Here is a 24,969-nt window from a genome sequence, read left to right as displayed (position 1 = left end):
AAAAAGAAGGTAAAATAAAATAAAAATTGAAAGCCATCAGGGCTCCAGGTGGAGTTTGGAATCAATAGACTGGTCTTGTTTGCTTTTAAAAAAGTTTCTTCCCTTATAAGGAAGGGAACATAAGATAAAAACAGAGAGGCAGGCAAACCATAAGACACTCTTAAATACAGAGAACAAACTGAGGGTTCATGGAGGAGGGCTGGGGGTGGTCACAGGAGGGAAAAGGTAGGTGATGGGCATTGAGGAGGGCCCTGTTGGAATGAGCACTGGGTGTTGTATGTAAGTGATGAGCCACTGGGTTCTACTCCTGAAACCAATACTACACTGTATGTTAACTAACTTGAAGTTAAATAAATACATTTTAAAAATAAAATTAAAAAAAAAAAGTTTCTTCCCTTGGACTCACCACCACCCTTCCTCTTTTTTATTTTAATTTCTTGCCAGTGGTCTTGGGGTAAGGCGGATCTTTCATTTTAAAAAGGTAAGGAGGCCGGTCTTGTTAATCACTCGTCTCTTTCCCACACTGAAACTTCCCACAGGTCACTTGGCCAAGTCTCAGCCTTAGCTGCCAGGTGCCGAGCCCTCCGGCCATACGTACACGAACAAATGCATGTTGCAGTTTTAATGACCATGACCTCTCCAAGGACCACGTCTGTCCTCCTGCGTGGGTGCATTCCAATTTACTAGTTTTGAGATGCAGTGAACATAAGGCTGCTCCTGCAACTGCCCGAGAGTGCTGGACCCAAGAAGGCACGAATCTTCTGATGCCTGTATGGTTGCCCCGCTCACCCCTCGGCCATGCTCACTGCCTCCGAACAGCTGCCGCTTTCACTTCTTGTTTTTTAGTTTGTGTTTTTTTAATTTCCTAAGTTTTTTGTTTGTTTCTGCCCTCCACTGTTCTGGCAGATACATTTCTACTTTCCAGAGAAATGTTGAAACCACTTGTGCTAAAGTATTTTTTTTTTTTTTTTTAGGGGCGCCTGGGTGGCTCAGTCGGTTAAGCGTCCGACTTCGGCTCAGGTCACGATCTCGCGGTCCGCGGGTTCGAGCCCCGCGTCAGGCTCTGGGCTGATGGCTCAGAGCCTGGAGCCTGCTTCCGATTCTGTGTTTCCCTCTCTCTCTGCCCCTCCCCCGTTCATGCTGTGTCTCTCTCTGTCTGAAAAATAAATAAACGTTAAAAAAAAATAATTAAAAAAAAAAATAAAGGTATTTTATTTTTTTAATAGCGTCCTGTCAACGATGCATTGAGGATGTAATTTCAGGAAGTCAACATCTGTTTAAACACAACTTACTAACCGCTGCTGCTCATCATTTGGCCATTGCAATTTCATTTTACTTAATGCCATGTTCAATGTTCTTGGTTCGAAATACGTCCTAACTTTAACTTTTGTCTCAAAGGCAGTATTTTATTAAAAGATGCACTCCATTTGACTTTCTTCTAATAGCACCCTTCCTCAAAATATACTGGATTTCTGTATCATATCAATTTATGTGTCTTCCTGTTTGTCTCTCTCCGTAGCATCATTTATCTGTATAAGCAAAAGCTGCTTCTTCTGGAAGGTGGGGGGAGGGATCACCATAGTACCCATAGTTACCCCCCAGAAGAGGTCTTTTGTTATGCGGTCTCTGGTGGGTATCACACAGGATCGCCTCTTCAAAGCCAGACGCATCCATCACTTATCACCCCCGCCAGTCCTTTTCTGGAGTAATTTTGCTCCCTTTCCACTCAGATTTGAGGGAGTTAATTATTTAATATGTTTGCAAAGCACATTGGTTTCCCTAGAGAAAGTGTGCCACATAAATATATATAAATGAATAATTAATTAAAGTTTAAGCAGATTACTTGGCGAGTTCTTCCTTAACTGCCCCATTTTCCTAACGAGGTGTTTTGAAGTTACAATCTCCTTTTGGTTTCTCGCCCCTCCTCCTCTCTGACGCCTTCTCCTTCTTCCTCTTCTTAATTTCCTTCCGTTTCATTCTTTTTCCCCTCTGTCAATCAGTGCCTACCATATTGTGGGCACTCGGTCAATCACAGCGATTTAGTGCCAGATCCACAGGTAAAAGCCTTCATTAACTTCAACGGGTGTCATAAGCTCCTCAGAGCTCTAGGGTGAGATTAATAATTAGATAATGATTCTAATGCACTGTGAAAGCTAGAAGCCAGCCTCATGAAATGCTGAGTGATCAGTAGTCGACATCAGTGATCAGTAGTCGAGATCAGTAGTCGAGAAAACCCTTGTTGACTGACCCCGTTCCCTGATCTGTTTCAAGTAAAACAAGAGATCCCTGATACTCTAAAAATTAATATAAATCAAATCAAATCCCTCCTGCAATCCTGACTCCTCTCACCGGTTAGAACAAAACAAGGAGGTTGCAATCGAAGAGCACGGTTTGGAGGTCCTTTGGATTCTATTTGAGGGAACAGCAGACTAATTTGGATCGTGTTTGAAGGAGTGCCATAATTGCTTATTGAATGTTGACGTTCAAATCCTAGTTATTCCTTTACCAGAGATTAAGGGGAATTAGAGAACAGTTCACCTCCATCCGGCTAAACCTGACCCAGTTTATTTACACCGTAATCTTACTACAGAGCATGAGAGGTAAAACGAGCTTCTCTTATCAATTAATAGCTGGCGAAAAATTTAGATTTCAAGTTCAACATAAGAGCTATTTATTCTAAAGCACTACAGAAATGAAGAGGGGCTCCCTGTGATGCTGGAGGGAGGGACTCTGGGCAGGCGGGAGTGCTGAAGAGAATTTTTTTTTCCTTTTCCTCTTAAGAGTTTGAATTACTGTGCAATCTTGGATTTTCTAGTGACCCGTGTTAAAGCCCTGGGGCTAAAGCAGACCTATAATGGATCTATTTCTGAATTGTTCAGCAGTATTGGAGTTTAAGACAGCAGTCATGGTGTATGCATATAATGAGGCCAGTGCCTCCTTCTGCATCCAAGAGGGCATCGGTCATAGCCCTTTGTTGCCGCTCAAAGTACAGAAGGGAGCAATCTCTTCCTCCGCCCCGTCCAGAATTCTCCGTGGTTGCCATTCTGTCCTGAGCAGACACCGAAGTTGCTTTAAGGATATGAGATATGAGGTCAGTGAAAGACCCTACCCTTGCCCCCGGGTCCCCCTGTCCTGCTTTGCCCGCCCCAACCTTCAGTCCCACCCTCCGCGATCTGAAATGCACTCCTCTGGGTTAAGGCATTGTTTCACATTCAAATACCTCTGGGAGGTAGAACATATTCTCGTTATCAGGGATTAATAATTTAGTGTTCGTTCGACAAACATTTGTTGTTTGTTGAATTTATTCATAACATGAATTAACCAGAGTCAGAGAGTGAGAAGACGTGTTGGAGTTCAATGCTGCCTTTTGACTGGTAGGGTGACCCCTCTCAACCTCAGATGGTACACCTGGAAAGCCACGGGGCTGGATCAGATCTCCCAAGCTGCTTCTAGGCCCAGCACTGCCTACGTCTCAGCCAGTTGTGGGAACGGGCACAGACCAGACAGTGGTGACGGATGGGCGTGGGGGTGGGGGTGTCTGGGCCTAAGGATGCTGAGGGAGAGCCTGAGACTCGACAGAATGAGCATAGAAACTCATCAGAGGGCTCAGGTCTTTGATTTGTTTTGTATCAACCTGTAGCTTTGGGTCTGAGTTCTAGAGCTCAGCACAGAGTCTGGTACACAGTAGGTATCCAATAACATTGGATTAAAAAGGTAATCCAATAACATTGCATTAAAAAATATAAGAAAATGACAACACTTACATATTAGTTTTCGAAGGCTGCTCGAACAAAGTGCCCCAAACTGGGTGGCTCAAAGCAATAGAAGTTTGTTGTTTCACAGTTCTAGAAGGTAGAAGTCCAAAAATCAAGGCACAGGCAAAGTCACGCTCCCTCTGAAGCTGCTAGACAAGGATGCTTCCTTGTCTCTTCCCACTTCTGGTAGCCCCGGGCGTTCCTTGGCTTGTGGCCTCGTGGCTCCAATCTCTGCTTCTGTCTTCGTATGGCCTTCTTCCTTCTGTGTCTTCACATTGTCACCCCTCGGTGCATGTCTATGAGCAAATTTCCATCTTCTTGTAAGGACACTGGTCATATTGGATCAGGGCCCACCCTACGATCTCAGCTTCACTTGATTACATCTGCGAAGGCCCTATTTGCAAATAAGGTCATATGCGCAGGTACCAGGGGTTAGGACTCCCAGCATATCCTTTTAGAGAACACAATTCAACCCATAACAGGGTCATCCCCCAGGATTCCACAGGAATTGTTGAGACAGTGACCTGAAATATGGATGTGAAATGTCTTGGTGATTTGAAAGTATTTAGGAAAATGTGGTATAAGGAACTCAGCTGGGATTTGAGAGTGCTCCTCTCTGCTACCCTTCAGGCTGTCCACACAGAGGTTCGCTACGAGGACGCGGAAGTCCTGCTTAGGGGTGTGAAGACAAATGTGGGGGAAGACTACAGAAAACAAGGTCAAGGACACAAGGACAAGGTTCACTACCTTCACAGGGTTGGCTGGGCCTCATTCAGGTTCTACGTAAGTGAGGTGACCTCAAATACCCCACGTGCTAACCAGCCTTCCCAGAATGGGACCCACAGGCAGGTAACGCCTGTTCACCAAGGTCACACTGGAGAGAACAGAAATCCCCGATTCACACTCAGCTTTATGTGTTTCATTATCGTAGACTTGGAAGGTCACTTAATGAAGACAAGCTTTAATAAGCACCATAAGGCATTAAACATTGCACTACCCAGAACACGGATGCGGTTCCTGACCTCCCAGAGCCTGGGTCTAAAGGACACAAAGATGGTCACGGATGTATGTTACGTGTTTGTTTCCTTTCCCTTTCGGGGGCTAGCGCCAGGGAAGTGTTGCATTCTTAGGAACCACAAATCCAATTTCCAATTCTGGGCTGAATAGTAATTTTTCCTGAAGGTTTGAATAAATCATCCAATCTGCTTCAGTTTCAACTATTTTCAGCATTTCTATTTTAATCATTAATTTTGGCTGCTTAGGACCCCAGAGACACTGAGCCCATTTGTGACTTAATTTGGGGTGGGGATGAGGCAGGAGGCAGAAGAGACACTGAGCACCAAACAGGAGAAAATAGGCTTGAGCTACCGTCTGAAAGATTTGGGCCAGATGCAAGGAACATTTTGTTGTCAGTGACAACTGTAATTCTTTGGTTTGCTCTAGCAGGGCAGATTATAGAATTTGCACAACCGTAATTTTGGTCAAGACCGGAGAGATTCTAATGTAAGAAGATAGTTTAATTTTCATTCTGATTGGACCACAAGGAGACGAGTCAGATGAAATAGCCCTTCAGGTAAATCCTAATACTCAAGATAATAAGAAGTGCATATAATCCATCCTGCTCCCCTTGTTGCTTCGAATGCCAGGGAGCTCAAAATGAACTACACTGTTGACTTAAAATATAATATTAGCCTAGGACACTGTTTCAGTTACCTACTGTTGTCAACAAACTACCCCTAAACTTAGTGGCTCGGAACAGTTTATTTTTACCTTTCATGGGTCAGTGAGTTGCTAGGACTCAGCCGGGCAATTCTGGCTTAGGGATTCTGAAGCTGTTTCAGCTGAACGGGGCGGGGCTGGGTTCGAGTCATGTAAAGGCTCGACGGATAAACCTTCAGGATGATTTGCTCATTCTCAGGTCTGGCCCACACGGGGGTCGGAATGTCTGAGCATCTCTCTCCCGTCACATGGCTGGCTTGCTGGTGGTGAGAGTTGACACACGGCAGCTGGCTTCCCCCCCACCCCCCGGGGGGTAAATACTGGGGGGATACCCTCCCCTGCGCCAGGGTTATAATGGAGATGTGCTTCATGGGTGGGGTCATCCTTAACCCCTTGACAGGTTATTTATTTATTTTCTGTTTTTCATAAACTTACAAGGGATGGACCTTTCTTTGTGAGCCTTTTTTGGAAGTAGGTGAGTCTGAAAAATACACAAGAAGTGCTTTACTCTTGTCTAGGGCTTGACGATTTGCCACGCACCCTCACCCATGCTACCTCACTGGCCCCCACAACACCACATCGATGGCCAGATCGGTGACTTTATCCCCAGTTTTGCAGAGGCTGGAGACTGGGGTTCAAAAAAGGATTCGTGACCCGGCAAAGGCAACATAGCTGGGGAGTGGCAGGATGGCCCCAGACAGATGTGTCCCACATGGCAGTGTCTGTCCCCAGGCACCATGAAGCCCGGACACACACCTACGTTTCAAACCCAGGTGCGAGCCCTGGACATACCTCACGACACCTGCTTGCCCCTCCACCACCCGCTGTCACTACAGAAGTTTCGTGTAGTCGTGGAAGCTCCGGTCCTTGAGCACGGCTGCTCGGACCAAACCAGCTCTGCCACCTGGTGATGACCCTGGACCTGGGATCTTTCAAACGACTCAGTTCCTTCGTCTGTAAAACGAGGCTGCTGCTGCTGCTGCTGTCATGAGGATTGAGTGAATTAGTGCGTCAAAGTGATACGTGGTAAGAACTTTCAAAAGAAGTCTCTCAGTCAAAGGCTGCAGAGATAAGTAGCTGTTAAGAGAACCCTGGGCTAGCTTCCTCTTCTCTATGCTTTTCTTGATTTTATATGGACCTTACTAAGTGTCCATGCAAGTACAGCTCATCTTGACATTTCATTTCACTTGATATTGTTTATTACCGGATAGACTAAAAGCCCTAAGTCGATGTTAATGCCTGTCTAAGGATCGCGATTTCAACTGCAGGATGCAGTTATAAAATATTGTCAGGACTCGTAGATACAATCCGCTTTCCCCAAGGTCTCAGGTGTACTCACTCTCTCTCTTCAATTATTTACACTGACACTCCCTAGGTGCACAGTCGCTGTCCTTCCTCGCTCTCCGTCCCACGTGGATCTGCACACTCACACCCAACCTCCCTCCACCCTTTTCACACACATGTTCTTCTCAACATGCTCACCCGAAGATAGTTTTCTAACTGCATGCCCTTGACCTTCTGCATCCCAACGTTCTTCCTTCCTCAGACCCTCAGTGTACAGCTATTTCTGTGCTCACTGAGCCGAAAATGTCCCCTGGCCATCCCAGGTGCCCTGAGGATGGTAGGAGAAGTTTTTGCAGCCAGGCCCAGTGGGGCAGGTTGCAGACCTTTGTATGTATGAACGAGGAGGCTTTGGATACCTGGCTGTACCTGCTGTTCGGCTCACAAGGGTCTCCATCAGTCATCTGAGGGGGCCAGGGAGCGGACTCCCCTGCTGCCCCCCTGGCCACGGCATAAACAGCCGCTGCGCAGTCCAGGACTCTTGAGATAGCTGCTGCTTAAGGGGGCAAATGTTCCTGACTCGAGAGGAGGCTTGGCTGAGGGAAGCTGCCTGCTTCTTCCCAGCTCAGGGTCGGGGGGAGAATTGAGCTGAATATGCACCTATTCAGAAGGGCAAAGAGCCAAAAATAACCGGGAGCAACAGCATTTCATCTGACAGGCCCAGAAATAGAGCTCATTTCGGAGTGCGCCAGGCTTACAGACTGGGTGATTCTGAGACCTTCCGCATCCCCACAGAAATACATGGAAAAACTCCCAGCTTACACAAATGCTTCCATCCTCTCTTCACTCAACTTCTCAAAGCGAGGACCCTGTGGCCCAGGGAAAAGGAGTCTGCAGTCAGAGAGACTTGAGGCTCAAAAGATGAGGTCTGGGGACCCGGGGATGAGAATGGCACCTGGTGGAATGTTCTAAGAGAGGAAGAAACAGGAAATAATTGGTACATACGGAGGATTCAAAAAAGGAAGAACCGAGACAGGAACAGATTTAGGGAAGGTAAAGCCTAGGCTTTCTCTTCCCCCCCCCCCCCCCACTCCCCGTGAGAAAAACGGAAGTACTGAATGTTAAAAACGTCAGGCAGGATTTAACTGGATCCCCAAGGTCATTGTTGGCAGGAAAAAAGACCATGGTTTTCCGATGGGGATGGGAAATGTGTGGTCTGACAGCAATCTTCTCTTCCATTTTTGTTTTCTTCTCTTGTATTTTGATGTAAAAGGCAAATGTCACAGTTCATTTATCTTTATTCCGCATATCTGAAGTTGCAGAATGGATGGGAAGTGGCAGGGTACAGAATTCCAGAGGACCCTGCCCACGGGGAAAATTGTGTACTAACAGGAAGGAGCTGGAGGAGATAACAATGGATATAAAAGGAAAAGAAGGCAGGAAGGTAAAAAGGGGGCAAGAAGGAAAGGACAGATAGAAAGAAAAAAATGAAAAAGAAGATGATGAAGTCAATCTGATTGACTGACTATGCCTAAGAAGCTTCTACGTATAAGGCCAGGGGACAATGCCCAGAGCTGAGGAGAACAGGTGTACAAACCGACCAGAATACGAAGCAGGATTAGCCAGTTGCCACACGGGGTTACAAGCAATGTTCGCTGGGGACAGAGAGAAACCACCGATTGATTTTTGACCTGAGATCACAAGGGATGTCTCTCTAGAGCTGGTGGCATTTGCCTGGGCCCAAAGGTTTATGTAGGAGGGCGCTTTCCTCACTGCTCTGCAGTGCCCTCCCTGCCCCCTCTTATAACTCAGAGATCAGGTGTCTTTGCAGGGACACACCTCAAGACAGATCCCAAGACATCCTCAGTACCTAGAAATGTGGTTTCCAAGTGCCCATGCGTGGACTGTGACAGCCTGAATGAAGGTAGCAAAAAATAAGGCAATGACAAGTCTGGAATTTTTCACAAATTATATTCCGTTTAAAGAGCTGTCTTTTATTGTGATATTGGATCCTTCCTAATTTTTTGATGGTAAAAATACCGTCTTTTGGATGAAATAATGTTGATAAAAATAGTATATTGGGGTTTTTGTTTGTTTTAAATACTTTTACTTGGCAAGTGGATAGGTAGCCAACTGCATCGGTCCCTGGGATTTTACAGATGTTATGCCATTTCAGATTCTAAGAACTCCTGGCCTAGAACGCCATTCCGTGCTTACAGAGGCAAGCATATTCAGTGAAGGTCATGCCTTTTTCCTGCAGCCCTGACCTGACCCGTCCAGGCTTCTGGATGCTTCTCCTCATAAGCCTTGCAGAGAGAGAGGCTATCATCCTCCTGCTGGACTCGGTCTTTTTCTGTGTTGAGGTGTGGGATTGCTCTCTCACTGTCTCTCAGAGGGGATGAGATAACCCTAAGGCAGTGATGAGTGAGAGCAGATACAGTCCCCAGGGACCTTCCCAGGTTAGTGGAGCATTAAAACTTAATTCAAACCAATAAATTGTAAAGGTGGGAAAGAATGGTATTTTAAAACAAACGGTCTTCTTCTGCACTCAGACCACACCCTTCAAATTACTGATCCGGACAGAGGAGGCAAGTGCAATGACCGATTCCGTCTTCTGGATCAAAATGTCACAGTCCACTGTGAATAGAAATCCTGACCTTCTGTTTTTCTTTCCCCTCTTCAATACAACATTAATCAGTCAATCCTGCCACACCCCTGCCCTGGGCCACAGAGCAACCTGAACATCCCTTTTTGAGGACCCAATTGTCTTGAGGTCAGTTCTCTGCCTGCCTGACGCTCCTCACGGAACAGGGCACCTTCTTACCTCTGGATTTTGGGGTGTTGAGTGATGCCTGGCGCACAGTAGGGGCACAACAGAGGCCTAGTAAGTAAGAGATTCGGTGCACCACATTAAAAATAGCTCAGTGCCCCAAGGGGTGCCTCCACAACGACTACAGTTAGGTAAATTCAAACTCACAAGGCTTCTGAAACTTGGATTCCATGAATCCTGATTACAAACAACCTAAGGGAGCCATTTCGTTCCCTGAAGGCCAAACTGAGTCTGTGTGCAATGAAGTGGAAGAGAACTCCAGAGAAAGGCCCAGGAAGACAGGCGGAAATTCCAGAAATATCGTGAAGCCCCATTTTCTGGAACTGGCCAACAGTTTTCCTTCCATACACATTAAAGAGTATAGGGGCGCCTGGGTGGCTCAGTCGGTTAGGCGTCCAACTTCGGCTCGGGTCACGATCTCGCGGTCCGTGGGTTCGAGCCCCTCGTCGGGCTCTGGGCTGACAGCTCGGAGCCTGGAGCCTGCTTCCGATTCTGTGTCTCCCTCTCTCTCTGCCCCTCCCCCATTCATGCTCTGTCTCTCTCTGTCCCAAAAATAAATAAAACGTTAAAAAAAATTAAAAAAAAAAAAGAGTCTCGTCTATACTTTGACCTGCCCCCCAAAATAATATGGACACAATCTGGGACAAAGCTGCCAAATCTTTCAACCCCCCTGGACACTCAATAGAATAAACGATTTTCCACATCACACAGGAGAATTTTCAGTGCTGCGGGTCTTTGGAAGTGGGGCAGGGGTGCTGGAGACAGCTGTCAAACAAAGACACTCTCAGATGTTTTAATGTAGTGCCTGCTGGACGAGGTAGGAGCACAATGACCTTATCTACGTGCCAATGGTTCTGGAAATGGGGTCTGTGGACCAGCATACAGCTTCTCAAGCTTCACCCAGGGCCAACTGAATCTGAAATTCTAGTGGGGTTGTCCAGCAACGTGTGTTTTAATAAGCCCTCTCCGGGATTCACATGCAGGCTGAAGTTTGAGAACCAGTGACAGAAGGCATTACCTTGGAATGAGTGACTGGGAGCCAAGAACCTGACCCAGGGCCGCAGCCCTCAGGTGACCTAAAAAAAGAAAGGAATGACTCAGCTCAGTTGCTGAGGGTGGCCAGGCCTGTACTGAGACGGCCGAGGGCATACCCTGGGCACTCCATCTGTATGGCCAGACTCTCCTGACGCCTGCCGCGACTTGCCCTACCGAGGTGGCATCTCCAGAGGGCAAGGGCCGTGTCCTTCCAGGCTCCCAATCATTGTTAGTTCCAATACGCACAAATCCACCAGTGCCAAAGGGAAGCTTCTGAGAACTTTCGAACGTGGGTTAACTATTTCGGAGCTACAGCTACCTGCCCAAGCACTTGTCTGAACCTCTGGACACAGCCCAGCGCTTTCCAGAGCACCAGGGCGGCCGCAAGCTGGAAGACTCGAGGGCCAGCCGTGCCCCTGCGCTTGGCGGCAGGACCCGTATCCGCGAACAGCCAGTCCCAATCTGGGCCCCACGGCCAAGGGTGTGCCTGGATTTATTCTAAAAAGTGTGCGCTTCACGAGCCTCACCCTTTCGTTTAGGGCTTCAGTACAATCGCATTGACCTAATTAATTCGTTTTCTCCTCGGTCCGAAGTGGAAACCGGGGCACAGGGCTGCAAATCCAATGCAAACCCGCTTTGGGCGCCGATACTCTGGACAATTAAAACAAAGAGCGCGGCGGCGGCGGCGGCGGCACCGCACAAAACCCTCGGGAAACATCCAGAACGTGCCGGGAACCAGCCGGCAGGGCGGGGCGCAACCCGGGTTAAAAATGTGCCCGCAGGGAGGCGGCCCCACCCCTGCAGGTGGACAGGTGGAGGTTGGCAGGGGTCAAAATCCATCCTTAAAAGACTAGAAGCTGCGCCGCTGCGTGGCGCAACTGCAGGGGGCACAGTCGCCCTGCGCCCAGCGGGAATGGCGCCCTCGCCAAAAAAGCAAGGAAACAAAACCCATTGCACCGGCGGGAACTGGGCTGCGGGACCCGCAGAAGGAGTGGGTGGGAGCGGGAGGACGCGGGAGCGGGGTATAGAACGAGAAGGGGAGGGAGGGAAGGGAGAGAAGGGCAGGGAGAGAAGGCAGAAAGTGGAAGAGGGGATTAGGAAGAGAAAGGTGCGAGGGGGAGATGGGAGAGAGGGAAAAAGGGGAACGGAGGGAGGGGAGAGAGGGATCGCGGACAGGAAGAGCGCCCGAAGGGGGGCGGGGGAGGAAAGCGAAGAAAGGGGAAGGGGGGGGGGCGGGCCGGGAACCGAGGGAACCGGGCGGGGGGGCGGCGGCCAGGGGGCGGGACCGGGGTCAGTCCCCACCTGCGGGGTCCCCGGCCGCGGGGCGAGGTGGAAGCTGGGGTCGGAGGCAGCCGCCGGGAGGCGGGCTGGGCACGGAGGCAGAGGGGAGGGAGGGGACGGGCACTGGGAGGCGGGGAGGAGCCGGCGCTCGGCTGGGGCTGCGGGGGCGGCGACGGCGGGAGCGGCAGTGGCGGCGGCGGGTCCGGCGGCGGCGGCGGCAGGTGGCCCCGCGCGCGGCGGCCGGCCCGGCCGGGGGCGGGCGGGAAGGTGGCGCCTCGGGCGGGGGCCGGTCCCTGCACCAGGTGACCTGTTCCGGCCCGGATCCGGGCGGCCTCGCCATGCAGCGGCGCGGCGCGGGGCTCGGGTGGCCGCGGCGGCAGCAGCAACAACCCCCGCCGCCCGCGGTCGGTCCCCGGGCCGCAGCCATGGCCCCCCCGAGCGGCGGCGTCCCCCCGGGCCTCGGCGGCCGCGCTGCCTGCGCGCTGCTCCTGTTCTGCTACCTGGTGAGCGCCGGACCCTGCCCGGGTCCTCCCCTCCGCGCGGGGCCCCGGGGACGCGGGCGGGGGCGGCCGGGGACCTCCTCCTCGCCGGGCGATACGGCGCTGCTAGTTTTCTCGCTTCCGCGCCACTGCGCCCCGGGCGCGCCCGGCACCTGGGATGGGTACGCGGGGCGCGGAGAGGGGTGCGTGGACCGGACTTGCGGCGCGGCGCTCTCGCTCGTGTCCGTTCCTCTCCCTCCGAGACGCGCTCCGTACCCGGGTTACGTTCCCCTGGAGACCCTCCCCTCCTGTTCCCCACTCCCCCCGGGAGCCTCGCCAGCCGCGTTTCCTCCCCACCCGCCGCGCGCGGCTCTCCAGCCCCCTCCCTCCCCGTCCTGGGCTCCCCTCACAGTCTCGCAGCTCCTTTCCTTCCCGTGCTTAACTTCGCCTCTCTCTCGCGGCGAACGCCACCCGCCTCGAACCTCCTTTTACTTTCCACCGGGGCCTCATGGCCCGGACTGTCTTCTGCCAACGCACCGGCGAGGAACCTAGCGTTGCCAGCGCTCTTCAACTCCTCCGTGGTCACTCCGGCCAAGTTGCGGATGCCAGAAAGAGATCTAGTTCTTTGTAACACGCTTACCGCCCGAGTGGGGACTTTAGCTGCGTCTTGAACGTTGTCATTTGAGAGAATACGTTTGGCTTATGCACGTCAGTTTACAATTTGCACTCTTCTTGGCTTCTGTTTCCGTCATCAACTAAATGGCAGTAACCTATTTTTCAAAAGCAGCTCATTTAAAATACCAGGGTAATTTAAACCCTCAGAACAAGGTGGGGGAAATAGTCCTCGTCGGTTCCTTTGATGGCTTGCTTTCTTCTGCTTTGAATTCTCCTAAACAATAGTAAATTTACAGAAGGTGACACCCTTCCTGTCCAGCCTACCTTATGTTCCAGGATCCTGCAGAAACCTTGGGTTATCTCGCCATATATTACTGTAAATAAATGAAATAGAAAATGCTGAATCATGAAACTGATGTAATAGGAAATTCACAGAACGCTTAAAATTGAGCAATGTCATTGTCCAGAATTATTTTCATTTATGTGGTATTGCCGTTATGCAGAGTCTGTCTTCACAGAAGCTAAAAACTGCTTGGGAGACATTGTCAGGCATTAGAATTGGATTCCAAAGAAATTGCCACCTAGCCCAAGTTTCTTTTAACACTCTTTACTTCTTGGCTGTTGCATTTCTTGAAGCAAGAGGGTGTAAAAATGCAAATTGTAATTCTGCTTTAGAAAATACCTGTTGAGCAATCCATGCTTTGCCTCATATTTTAAAGTACCAAATTTTGTGGTTGGATTTACTTGATATTTTCATGAGAAGTTGTCAGTTAACCTGAATGTTTTTTTTTTTTTTTTGCACCCGAGAGATATTATTATTTAATATTTATGCCACAGGGTTACAGCACACAGGCTCATAAATAAAACTGCCAAAACAAATGACAGGGTTTCAGTTTAAACAGATGATCCCCGTCCACAAGGCACTGGTTACCCACAGAGGCAGAAATGATGACATAGTAGAGTCGTGTGTGAAACATTTGTGTACAGGTGGTCTGGAAAGTTGGAAAGTTCCACGTGGAAATCCGAAGGCCTGGCCGGGAGAGACCAGTTCTTGTCAGTTCCGAGAACTCAGAGGAACAAGAACAAAGCCTAAAGACCTAGTGGTCTGTGGGAACAGAGGCAGATGTCGGAGCGGGTGTAAAAGTTCTGTTTGGACCCAGAGGGGTTTTGGGAGAACAGGTCACAGAGAGGGGAAAGAGACGATACCCGAAGCATAAGGTGAGCTAGTGAAGTCATGAGGTGCGGCTCCGAAGAGAGATTATAGAAAATACCGTAATGTGGGAACTAACTGGAGCGTGGATGAGTGTCTTGGCAGACAGAGAAGGATGGGATTTGGGAACGATCACGAGGAGGGAAATGTCAGTGCTTCCTGACTGTGTGTGTTTCCTTCAGATGGGCCTCAGATAGGCTACTGTACAGGAAAGACTCGGATAAACAAGCAAGCCATTTTGCAACTAAATGAGAAGGTTTTGTCAAAGCCAGGAAAGCAAAAGTGTGATTTGGAAGATGGGTTTCCCCGTTTGTTCTAAAGGTCTAGCCGTCTGCTTAGGATTGTGTTCTAGAGGTACGAGCTACCTGAGCCACTGCTAAAAGGTAAGGCTTCCTGACCTTGGAGAAATTCAGTGTGCAAGGTGGGGGAAGCCGCAAACATTGGCACAAAACACATGAGGGCCAGAAAACAACAGATGAAAAAAATGCGTAACTGTGTCCGTTCTGCTTGTCAAGGAATGCTTTGTAGAGGAAGAGATTGGTCGGGGGGAGGCGAGGCCGGCAGGTGGAGGGTACGAGTGGGGCAGAATAACGAGGCAGGATCTCAGGAATGTGCAGACACTGGAGGGAGAAAGCTGTCCCATAATTTGGAAACGTGAATAGTAATAAGAGTAGCAATAATAGTTTGCGTTATATCAAGTCATTTATATCCATTATGCAGTATTAATTTTAACAACAACCTTGTGAGGTAGAAGCTGTTAAGATCCTTATTCAGATGAAGTGACTTGAGACTCAGAGAGGTTAAGTAAGTTGCCCCCGGCCACACAGGTAGTCCAGGATCGCAACCCAAGTCCATCTACTTCCAGAGCCCCAGTTCTTAGTTAGCCACGCTAACTTACTGCTTTTCTGGATCTCACTGCTTGGAACCCATTCCTCTCATGCATAGATGCATGCATGGGCCGTTAGCAAAGCTCTTACAATTAGCAGCCACTGTGCAATTGGTCAGGATGTGAGGTCATGTCTAAAGTAGCCTAAAATATACAAAGCAGGAAGCACAGGCCACAGAATAGAAGCAGGATGTTAAAAAGAAAAAAAAAAAAAAATAGGTGAAACCAGAAAATATTTGCCATCTGTGATGGAGAGGTTAAAGATAGGGTCCTTCTGTAGTCCAGAGGCAGCTGGTGGGGGTTAGCGCTCGAGTCTGTGTGAATGCGTGTCCAGGTGTAGAGCGAGTGTGCCTTGGAATGCATTCCAAAGCCAAGTCGTCCGTGATTTGGGAGCCGATTCCCACTTGGTGTTATCCCCGCCAGTTCGCTCGTTCGCAAGGCCTGGAGGTTGAGAGTGCTTTTCTGAACAGATGCCTTTAAGCCCCTGCCCTCGTGGGTGCGGGCTTCCAGGAGCCGGGGTCCCGAGGCAGCGGGCGCCTTTCTTCCCCATTGGCGGGGACAGCGTAACCTTCAGTCACAGCCCAAGAACAGTACTGTGACTGTAGCTAGGATACTGCCAAAGCATGAATAATTGTGACGAGGCCTGAAAGATAAGTCACGGAACGATGCCAAGCAGATTTCGGAAAAGATGATCCCTGGTTCCAGCAGCTGCCAGAAAATTCTAAGGTCACCAAAGGTCAAGATGCAGAGAGCCCCCTCAGAGAAGGTGAGGGCCGCGAAAGTAAAAGGTGACAGAATCGCTTCCGCTGAGGTCACTGGTGCTGAGCGGTGTGGCCCATGTAGAACTTGCCAACAGACCCCCTTGCCAGTCTCTTACATCATTAACTCTTACCCTCCTCCAGACCTGGCTAGACCAGCTGAGGCTGCCCCAGCCCCATCGATATCAGTGGCACTTGTAGAAGGCATTTCTGTCCATTCTGAACTCTGGTCTCGAATGTATAATTTTTTCTTAAATGAGAAAAACAGATCTCACAATGGCGAACATTGATGTCAGCTGTAGAGCCGAAATATTCAGAGCGGACATTTGCACTTGTTAGACAATCAGAGGACAAAGAAATAAGAGGGCATTAGTGGCATGGATGTACGTGGGGATCGTTAGCAGACGGTGGCTGCGACAGAATTCTCCATCAGTGGCCACAGACCATTGGTTATCCCTCTAGAAGTATTCATTAACTCCTTACTCTGGAACACAGGACTTGAGAAGATCAAAACAAGGTATAGAGAATTCTCAATTATCTCGCTTGCCCAAGAGTGAAAATGAATATATGAAATACAGAGATCACCTTCAAACTTCGCGTCAGCCAGTAGGGTCCACATTCATCCTGACCAGAGCTCTGAAAATCTCCCAAGCCATGGTGTTTGCCTCTTTCTTTCTATACCTTCTATTCCTGTTGACAATAGTGTGGGAGCCATGAATTGGCTGATGGAGGCAGCTGGAGGAAAGGTAGACGAGAAGGCTTAAAGAATCCAGGCAATTCAGAGAGGATGGATAGACTCAAGTAGACCATAAATAGTCTCAAGTGAATTCCTGTTACCCCACTCATCCTATTCCCCTGAGAAAGGAGTCAAGGGGCAGGAGGGCTGTGCAGCATGTGAGGAATTGTTGGAGAGATTGGCCGACATCCTCATCCAAAGAAGGGCTTACCCTAGCTGGGGAGCTGGCCCGGTTCAAGGTGTATGTTTGTGGGTAAGACAATACCTACCCTCCCCACAACCAAGCCGTAGTGACACGGGGGGATTTTCGCCCACACACATCCCCACCCCGCCTTCAGGATGAGAGTGAGCAAAGTCCCAACTTTTCCTCCACCTGTAGCCAGAAAGTGGGACAGGTGGAGAGGTGAGTTGGTGAGTTGAGGGCCTCTCCTTTGGGGTGTTAACTGGAAGGCAAGAAGGACACTATCGCAGACTTTGGAGTCAGATGGGAATTTGAATTTTGGTTCTGGTTTTTAGTGGTTGGTTGGCCTCGGGCAAGTTACTTACCGTCTCTGAACCCATGCTATTTTCTCAGCTGTAAAACTGGAATGCTGTGTCCCTCCCAAAGCCCTTGTGAAGATTGGCTTTGAAGGGAGACGTTCTGTGAAGGATGAGGTTAGAAGTGAGTGAGAAAAGGGACTTTCCGCACCTGTCCCGATGCCCGCACAGAGTAGGTACTCCATGAAATCGAACCAAACTCAACCTTGGTTACCATCTTATGATTTAAGTTTAAAAAAAATAGCGTATCAAATAGTATTAAAGAGGGGGGGGGGAGCAGACAACTAGAAGCATTGATCATTGTTGTGGTGGTTTCTCTAGCCAGCTCTCAGTTTGGGGAAGGCATATTAGTAAACTGGGAAGTATTTCCCAAGGCACATCTCGATTTTGGGGTCCATATTGACATCACTGCCCATTCGGTTTAATTGCATGCTTTGTTGACATAAACAGGATTTTTGCTTCTTTCTGGTCAGCAGAAATTGGAAAAGTAGGCGTTTTAAGGCAATACAGTTACCTCTTGACTCATGGAAAGTTTGATCTGGCCAGTTTGGAGAGAAAGCACACTCATTAGCCAAGGTTTCCTTAGGTGACTGATGGGATGGGATGGGCAGGAATGAGAAAAACACACACTCAGTTATTGTTTGTATATCACATGAACCCACGTACACGTGTTAGTGTAAATAAACTTCCCATAACAAGACGTGAATGATTGAAGATTTTGCAGTCTCTCTGTCCCTTCCTTAAATGACAAGTGGACCATATGGAGAAAAGAGCCAAGTTTTCTCAGCTTTTTAGAACCGGCAAGATTATTTGAATAGAATTTCTTCTTATTGATTTTGTTTAAAGGCATCAGATGCAGCCATCCTAAAAGAAGTTTAGGCAGAATTGATAGATTTTTTTTTTTCCCATCCAGAAGATACATAAATTCATCTGTTTTGCAATTCCCAGGCTGAATCGAATGCATTTTGGTCTCCAATTTGGGGTCTCTCATCATGAACACAACATTAACTGACCCATTTCTTTCTTTAGAAAAAATGTACAATACATACTCAATTACACAAACACAAGGGAATCTGTTTTGTGAGTGGGTGTGACATTGTCAAATTTGACTTTGATTAAGGCTTACTTCTGGTGTAAACAGATGTTTGAGGGCTCAGGCATCTTTCAGAGCCCAGCTCCATTGTGTGCAGAACAAATCAGTAGCTTCCGAGGTGGAACATCTCCGTGACTGCCTAAATGGCATAATTTAAGGGGCACAGAAATGCCCTGTCACTCCCAAAATCTTGCTTATAGACACAGTGCGTTTAGGCTTTGCTTTTAAGGCATTATCTTCACCAGGCTGGCATAGAAATGTAGGTATGTGACTTTACTGCAGCACTGTTTTCATTATCACATTAACATGGATGAACTTGCCAGATGAGCAGGAGTCCAACAGAGGGTAGAAGGATAGGAAACGTTAAAAAATTTAATTTGTATTTTTGGTGCGGAGACATGGAAAGTTCTAGAATGTAGGGAGGTTGTCTGAAAGGTCTGGAGGGACTTGATAGCTGAGAGAAGTCCACCCTAAATGGGTAAGGTAGGTGCCAGAGTGCCACCTTCCCTGACCTCACAGTCCCTCATGTCAGCCCTGACCCCCAGGGGCCCGGTGGGATGCCAAAGGGTGAGGGTTCTTTACAAGGAGATTAGCGAGGCTGGATGGAAACGGAGAAGTGGAGACGGCTCCCCATCGCAAAAATGGGAGTCAGGGACTCAAGATTGGATGGAGTCCTCCGGTTAATATACAGGTGCCCCCCCCCAGGAGCAGTGACCCAGGACAGACCACAGCGGGTCCTGGCAGAAACGTTCACGCCCGGGACTTTAGTTCAGCAGGAAGCACTTAACCAAAATCCTACTGTGTGCCTGCCTACCTGTATTTCAGAAGCCAGAGACATAACAATGAGTAAGACATGGACTCTGACCTCATAATTTCTAAACAAAGGAACGTTGGGGGTAATTTTTCACTTCCGCTAATGCAAGCTGGCATGTGAAAATACCTATGAAGGTTGGACACGTGTCATGCCTGTAGCTGAAACTCTTCAAGTTAATTGCCTTATTTTCCTGGCAGGAAACAGCTCATAAGCACACACATGACTTGAGCCAGGAAATCAGCTTCAGCTTAATCAATATTTAGAGTGTGATGTGTTGCTAATCGGTGTTGGTTTTGTACATAACAGAGGTAGCCACAACTCACGGCGTAGCAGCTGCCCACTGGGTCTCCTCCAGCCCACAAGATGCCAGCTTCCTACGTTGCATGGGTGTCCAAAGGACTGAAGACTGTAGTGCCTTCTGGCGGGATTCAGACCTTGCCCCTAAAGCCACACACGGTGATGTCAAGGTCCCCTTTGGGGCCAGCACTCCCCCATCCTATGAAGAAAACAATTGTCCATCCCTGAAATTGTTCTTCTCTCCTACTAACGCTTCTCCCACTTCTCCAATCGTCTTTGTCAGCCCGTGAAATTTTCCAGTCCTGAAATTTTTAGCCTCGGTCGAACTTCTTATCCCACGTAGATGTTACTGAAACAATAGGAAGATGTCAACACCGCCGCCAGGGAACCTTAGCAAAATAACAAATCAAGCGCCATCAACCACACGTATATGAAATTGTATCTAATTGCCCAATCTCATTTCTTCGGTATGATCGTTCCTTCAAAGTGCATATTTTCTGTCATCTTGTGTTTTCCTGAATTCTAAATCTAGAATAAAAGCTTGATAATCTTAGAACAGGAGTCGGCAGACTGTGCCCCACGGGCCCACCAGCCAGCCGCCTGTTTTGGTAAACACAGTTGTGCTGGACCACAGCCGTGCTGGTTCGCTTGTGAGTTAGTTGTCTGTGGCTGCTTTCGGCAGAGCCGAGTAGTCTTCACGGACACCAAGTGGCCTACAAAACCGAAAATACTTACCATCGCGCCCTTTTTTTTAGAGGAAAAGCCTGTGCTCGCTTCAAATCTGGAAGCGCACCATCCAGGAGAAATACGACGTAAGCCACAGATGCTAGTCACATAGGTAATTTCAGATTTTCTAAAAGCCACGTTTAAAAAGCAAACGGAGGGGCACCTGGGTGGCTCAGTCGGTTAAGCGTCCGACTTCGGCTCAGGTCAGGATCTCGCGGTCCGTGAGCTCGAGCCCCGCGTCGGGCTCTGGGCTGGTGGCTCAGAGCCCGGAGCCTGCTTCCGATTCTGTGTCTCCCTCTCTCTCTGCCCCTCCCCCATTCATGCTCTGTCTCTCTCTGTCTCAAAAATAAATAAAGGTTAAAAAAATTTTAAATAGGGGCGCCTGGGTGGCTCAGTCGGTTAAGCGTCCGACTTCAGCTCAGGTCACGATCTCACGGTCCGTGAGTTCGAGCCCCGCGTCGGGCTCTGGGCTGATGGCTCAGAGCCTGGAGCCTGCTTCTGATTCTGTGTCTCCCTCTCTCTCTGCCCCTCCCCCGTTCATGCTCTGTCTCTCTCTGTCTCAAAAATAAATAAACATTAAAAAAAAATTTTTTTTAAATAAATAAAAATAAAAAGCAAACGGAAAGAGGCAAAGTAAATTTTAGTCACGTGTTCGATTTAGCTTACTGCATCTCTGTACAACCATTTGTACAATAACCGGTATAAGAAATATTAATGAGGTATTTTGCCTTTTTTAAAAAAATCGTCTTTGAAACCCAGTGTATGTTTTACACTTACAGCACAACTCCCTTTGGACCAGCCACGTGACCAGTGCCTCATGTGACTTGTGGCTACTCTATCAGCTTAGCATGAGTCTAGGACCCATAAACCTTGGACTTAGTTCTGCTGCACTTGAGACTTGGAAGTATGTGAAAATAAAATAATCTTCATATGCATAGGTAGAGATTTCCTTTGAAAACAGAATTTCGAGGGAAGGGCCCGGAGAGAGTATGCTGTCAGGTGTCCTACGCCTTCTTCATTTTCATCTGTCACCACCGATCTCCGCAGTGATGAGCCCGATGTGCGGAAGGTCACGGGTCATCGAGCAAAACTGAAACCGGTTTCCATGTGCCGTGCTTATTCACTTGGGACAGGGGACTGTGCGTGTTTAGCCCTGAGGTGTAAGATAACGGACACTGTTACCAACTGCACTTTGCAATGAAATCTGGTGAAGTCGAATAGCCTTCCCTCCAGAATTTGGTTGACCAGAAAGATTCACTGGAGTTCCTAGCGTCCGTACTAAATGCATGGTCAGGGGTGTCTGGGCGTCTCAGCCAGTTGAGAGTCCAACTCTTGGTTTCGGCTCAGGTCATGATCTCATGGTTCGTGAGTTTGAGCCCCGCGTCGGGCTGTGCGCTGACAGGGAGGAGCCTCCTTGCGATTCTCAATCTCTCCTTCTCTCTCTCTGCCCCTCCTCCACTCACTCTGTCTGTCTCTGTCTCAAAATAAATAAACTTTAAAACAAATTAAGGGGTGCCTGGGTGGCTCAGTCGGTTGAGCGTCCGACTTCGGCTCGGGTCATGATCTCACGGTCCGTGAGTTCGAGCCCCGCGTCGGGCTCTGTGCTGACAGCTCAGAGCCTGGAGCCTGTTTCGGATTCTGTGTCTCCCTCTCTCTCTGACCCTCCCCCGTTCATGCTCTGTCTCTCTCTGTCTCAAAAATAAATAAACATTAAAAAAAATTTTTAAAAAATAAAACAATTTTAAAAAAAGATTAAAAAATAACTGAAGTGGGAGGGGCGCCTGGGTGGCTCAGTGAGTTGAGCGTCCAACTCATGATTTCAGCTCAGGTCACGATCTCACGGTTGTGGGATCGAGCCCCGAGTCGGGCTCTGTACTGACAGCAAGGAGCCTGCTTGGGAGTCTCAGTCTCTCCCTCTCTCTCTCTGCCCCTCCCCAGCTTACGTGTTCTCTCTTGCTCTCTCTCAAAATAAATAAATAAACTTAAAAAACAATTGAAGTGGGTGAAGAGGGCTGGGGTGAGTCTTTAAGGAATTACATAAGAGGAATGAGGAAGAGGTTTAAAGTCATTCTCTGAGAAAGAACACAAGGTAATATTTAATATACCACAGCATGTGTTGGACTCTAGTCCAGTTGCCTTACTAACTGGGCCAATGTCTTCTTCCCAGGGAACTGAGCGAGGGCAGCGTTGGGGGCACTTGGTAGGAGGGACACCAGCCACCGTTGGCTGCTGTGCCGTCCAGCTTCCATCTGCACCTGTGGCCTCCGTCTTCAGCCACCCTCTGCTGTGGGCTCGAGGCCGGATTCCCGTCTTGAGCGGCGGGCCAGACCTCCACACGTCCGACAAGCCACTGCTTATGGACAAATGCTGGGGGTATCTCTCATTCACAAGGAAGCCGAATTCAGCCCGGCAACTCTTCAGTCTCGCTGTTGTGCGCTGTGGGGTGAAGAACGGGGGGAGAGAGAGTGAAAACGGGGTGGGTGGGGGGAGGCTTCTGGGCTTGCCTCTGCTGAGCCACCGGCCCGGGTGATGTCGGAGAGCATCGCCTCTCAGCGACCCATTTCCTCGTTGGGAAAATGGGGCGGGCTGATTCCTCGCCAAGGGCTCATCCACTCTAACAGTCGCCACTTCTAATTATAAGATTATTTTTATGTTTGTTCCCCCCCTCCCCCGTGTAATTTGGAAGTATAAATGAGAACATAAAACAATTAAACCCCTTACTGCGGGGGCAGACAGTTTGGACTGTACCCACCTCTTTACATATTTCTTCCCACGCTTTTCCCATGACTAATCAAAAGGAATGGCCATTCTCCTGTTCTCACTCTGCCACTTGGAGAAACTATGTTTTTTATTTTCATCTTTAGGACAGTTGCTCCCCCCCCCCCGCCCCCCACCCTACTCTGTTTTGTTTTGCAATATTCATGTAATACAGAATTCAAAAGATAATAAATATGCATATACAGCCAATGTCCCTCTCTTACCCTGTCTTCTGGTCACTTTATCCTTTTCCATGTGAGCAACCCGTGCTATGTGTATTAAAGAAAATATGTATATATGTTCCTTTATTTATTTATTTTTTAAAATTTTTTAATGTTTATTTACTTGAGAGAGAGAGAGAGAGCAGGGCAGGGGCAGACACACACACACACACACACACACACACACACACACACAGAATCCGAAGCAGGCTCCAGGCTCTGAGCTGTCAGCACAGAGCCTGACATGGGGCTTGAACCCACAGACTGTGAGATCATGACCTGAGCCAAAGTCAGAAGTTTAACCAACTGAGCCACCCACGCACCTGAACCAGCAGTCTCTTGATGGACATTTAGTTTTCCACCTTTTGCTATTACAAACAGTGCTGCAGTGAAAACATGTACGTACATCATTTTGCACAAATATGAGAGTATGTGTAGGATAAAATCCTAGAGGGGGAATTGTTGGACTGGAGGGTTTTTTATACTTTCGATGGCTATTGCCTGACCACCATCCACAGAGATCACTCTTATCAGCAATACATAAGAGGCCCATCTGGCCGGTACAGTGTGTTATCGGACTTTTTTGATCTCTGTGAACCTAGTAAGTTCAAACTGGTATCTTCAGTGTCATTTCCATGTGCCTTTCCTTTACTATCCGTGGGAATTCACTAATTGATGAACTATGTCATTTCGCTCATTTTTCTTGATTGTTAGCTTTGTTTCTAATTGACTGTCAGTGCTTTTAAAATAGAAACGCAGTTCCCTTTTACGGAAATTTTCGTTGATTCTTCACTGTTAGTAGAATGAGATTCCACATGCCTTGGACTGGGATTCAGTGTCCTTCCTTGAGAGCCAGAACCCTGCCTTTCGTTTTTCAACCTCACATCCCTGTCCTTTTGTGTCGTTCCCCTCCTGTTCTCTGGTCAAAGCAATCTGCCCTGTATGTGGTCCCCACGTACGTACGTCGGTGTTTCCCTGCCTTCTTGCCCCTGCTGATGCTGTTCACACCACTTGCAGCGTTTTCCCCTTTGCCTTTCTTCCTAAAGAACTTCTCTTCATCCCTCAAAGCCCAACGGAAATACCATTGTTTCCATAAAGGCTGTTCTAGAACCCCCAGGAAGAATGACCCTCCCCTGGGATTGTATTCCTTTAGGACTTGCTTATAGTCCGACTAGAGCACTGACACGTTCTGCCTTGTGTCACTATTTATAAACACGATTTCCTGATACCCACATTTATGTCTTAGCCCCCTCTGCGTCTCCTACACCCTTCAGCCAGAATTGAAAAAAGAGTCCTTATTTCTTCCTTCTTTGGAAAAGACCACGGTGACCTTCCTCTTTAAACTTGTAAAAATATTCACAGCACAAAATTTACCATCGTAACCACTTTCAAGTGTCTCGTTCAGGAACATTAAGTATATTCACACTATTGTGCAACCATCACCAAATCCATCTCTGGGACTCTTTTCATCTTGTAAAACGGCAACTCCGTGCCCTTTAGACACTCACGCCCCGTGATCTTCTCCCCGCAACCCCTGGCAACCACCACCCTCCTTTCCGTCTCTACGAATCTGACCACTGCAGGCATCTCCTCTAAGTAGAATCATGCGGTATTTATTCCTTGTGACTGGCTTATTTCACTTCGCATAATGTCCTCAACGTTCATCCATATTGTAGCATGCGTCAGACTTCCTTTCTCAAGCGGGATCATATTCCGTTGGGTGTGTAGTAGATCACATTTTGTTTATCCATTTATTCATCGAGGTCAATTCTACCTCTTGGCTGTTGTGAATAATGCTGCTGTGAACATGGGTGTGTGTCTGTGAGTGTATCTCTTCGAGTCCCTGTTTTCTTTTCCTTTTTTTAAAAAATTTTTAAATGTTTTTATTTATTTTTGAGACCGAGAGAGACCCAGCATGAGCAGGGGAGGGGCAGAGAGG

At 48.4% G+C, this 24,969-nt stretch overlaps 1 protein-coding gene and 1 long non-coding RNA gene across 9 annotated transcripts in view; one reads left to right on the top strand and one right to left on the bottom strand.

Annotated features, from left to right (window-relative positions):
- Positions 1-1,209: 1,209 nt before the first annotated feature.
- LOC132692639 (uncharacterized) lies at positions 1,210-13,029 on the bottom strand. Of its 5 annotated transcripts, none has more exons than XR_014137570.1 (4): positions 12,791-12,893; positions 5,526-10,661; positions 3,765-4,279; positions 1,210-3,069 (listed from the first exon to the last, which is right to left on the bottom strand). It is a non-coding gene; the product is annotated as an uncharacterized LOC132692639 (long non-coding RNA). The 5 variants fall into 5 exon arrangements; XR_013555323.2 differs by having other exon boundaries at positions 3,765-8,669; positions 10,604-10,661; XR_013555324.2 differs by lacking the exon at positions 12,791-12,893 and adding an exon at positions 12,918-13,029 and having other exon boundaries at positions 3,765-10,661.
- The window catches only part of SEL1L3 (SEL1L family member 3), a 103,933-nt gene continuing 91,011 nt past the window's right edge, over positions 12,048-24,969 (top strand). For 2 of the 4 annotated variants that reach the window (XM_060655305.3, XM_078446226.2), the window contains exon 1: positions 12,050-12,404. In XM_060655305.3, coding sequence (XP_060511288.2) covers positions 12,240-12,404 — 165 coding nt within the window. In that variant the 5' untranslated portion in view covers positions 12,050-12,239. Of the gene's footprint in view, positions 12,405-24,969 lie in introns of all 4 variants that reach the window. The other 2 variants (XM_078446227.2, XM_081795499.1) reach the window with 2 other exon arrangements.

The sequence above is a fragment of the Panthera onca genome, chromosome B1 (genome assembly GCF_046562875.1).
Source record: "Panthera onca isolate mPanOnc1 chromosome B1, mPanOnc1 haplotype 2, whole genome shotgun sequence".
Lineage (NCBI taxonomy): Eukaryota > Metazoa > Chordata > Mammalia > Carnivora > Felidae > Panthera > Panthera onca.
The sequence above is the reverse complement of the archived record's forward strand: the minus strand, read 5'-3'. Positions and strand labels throughout refer to the sequence as shown.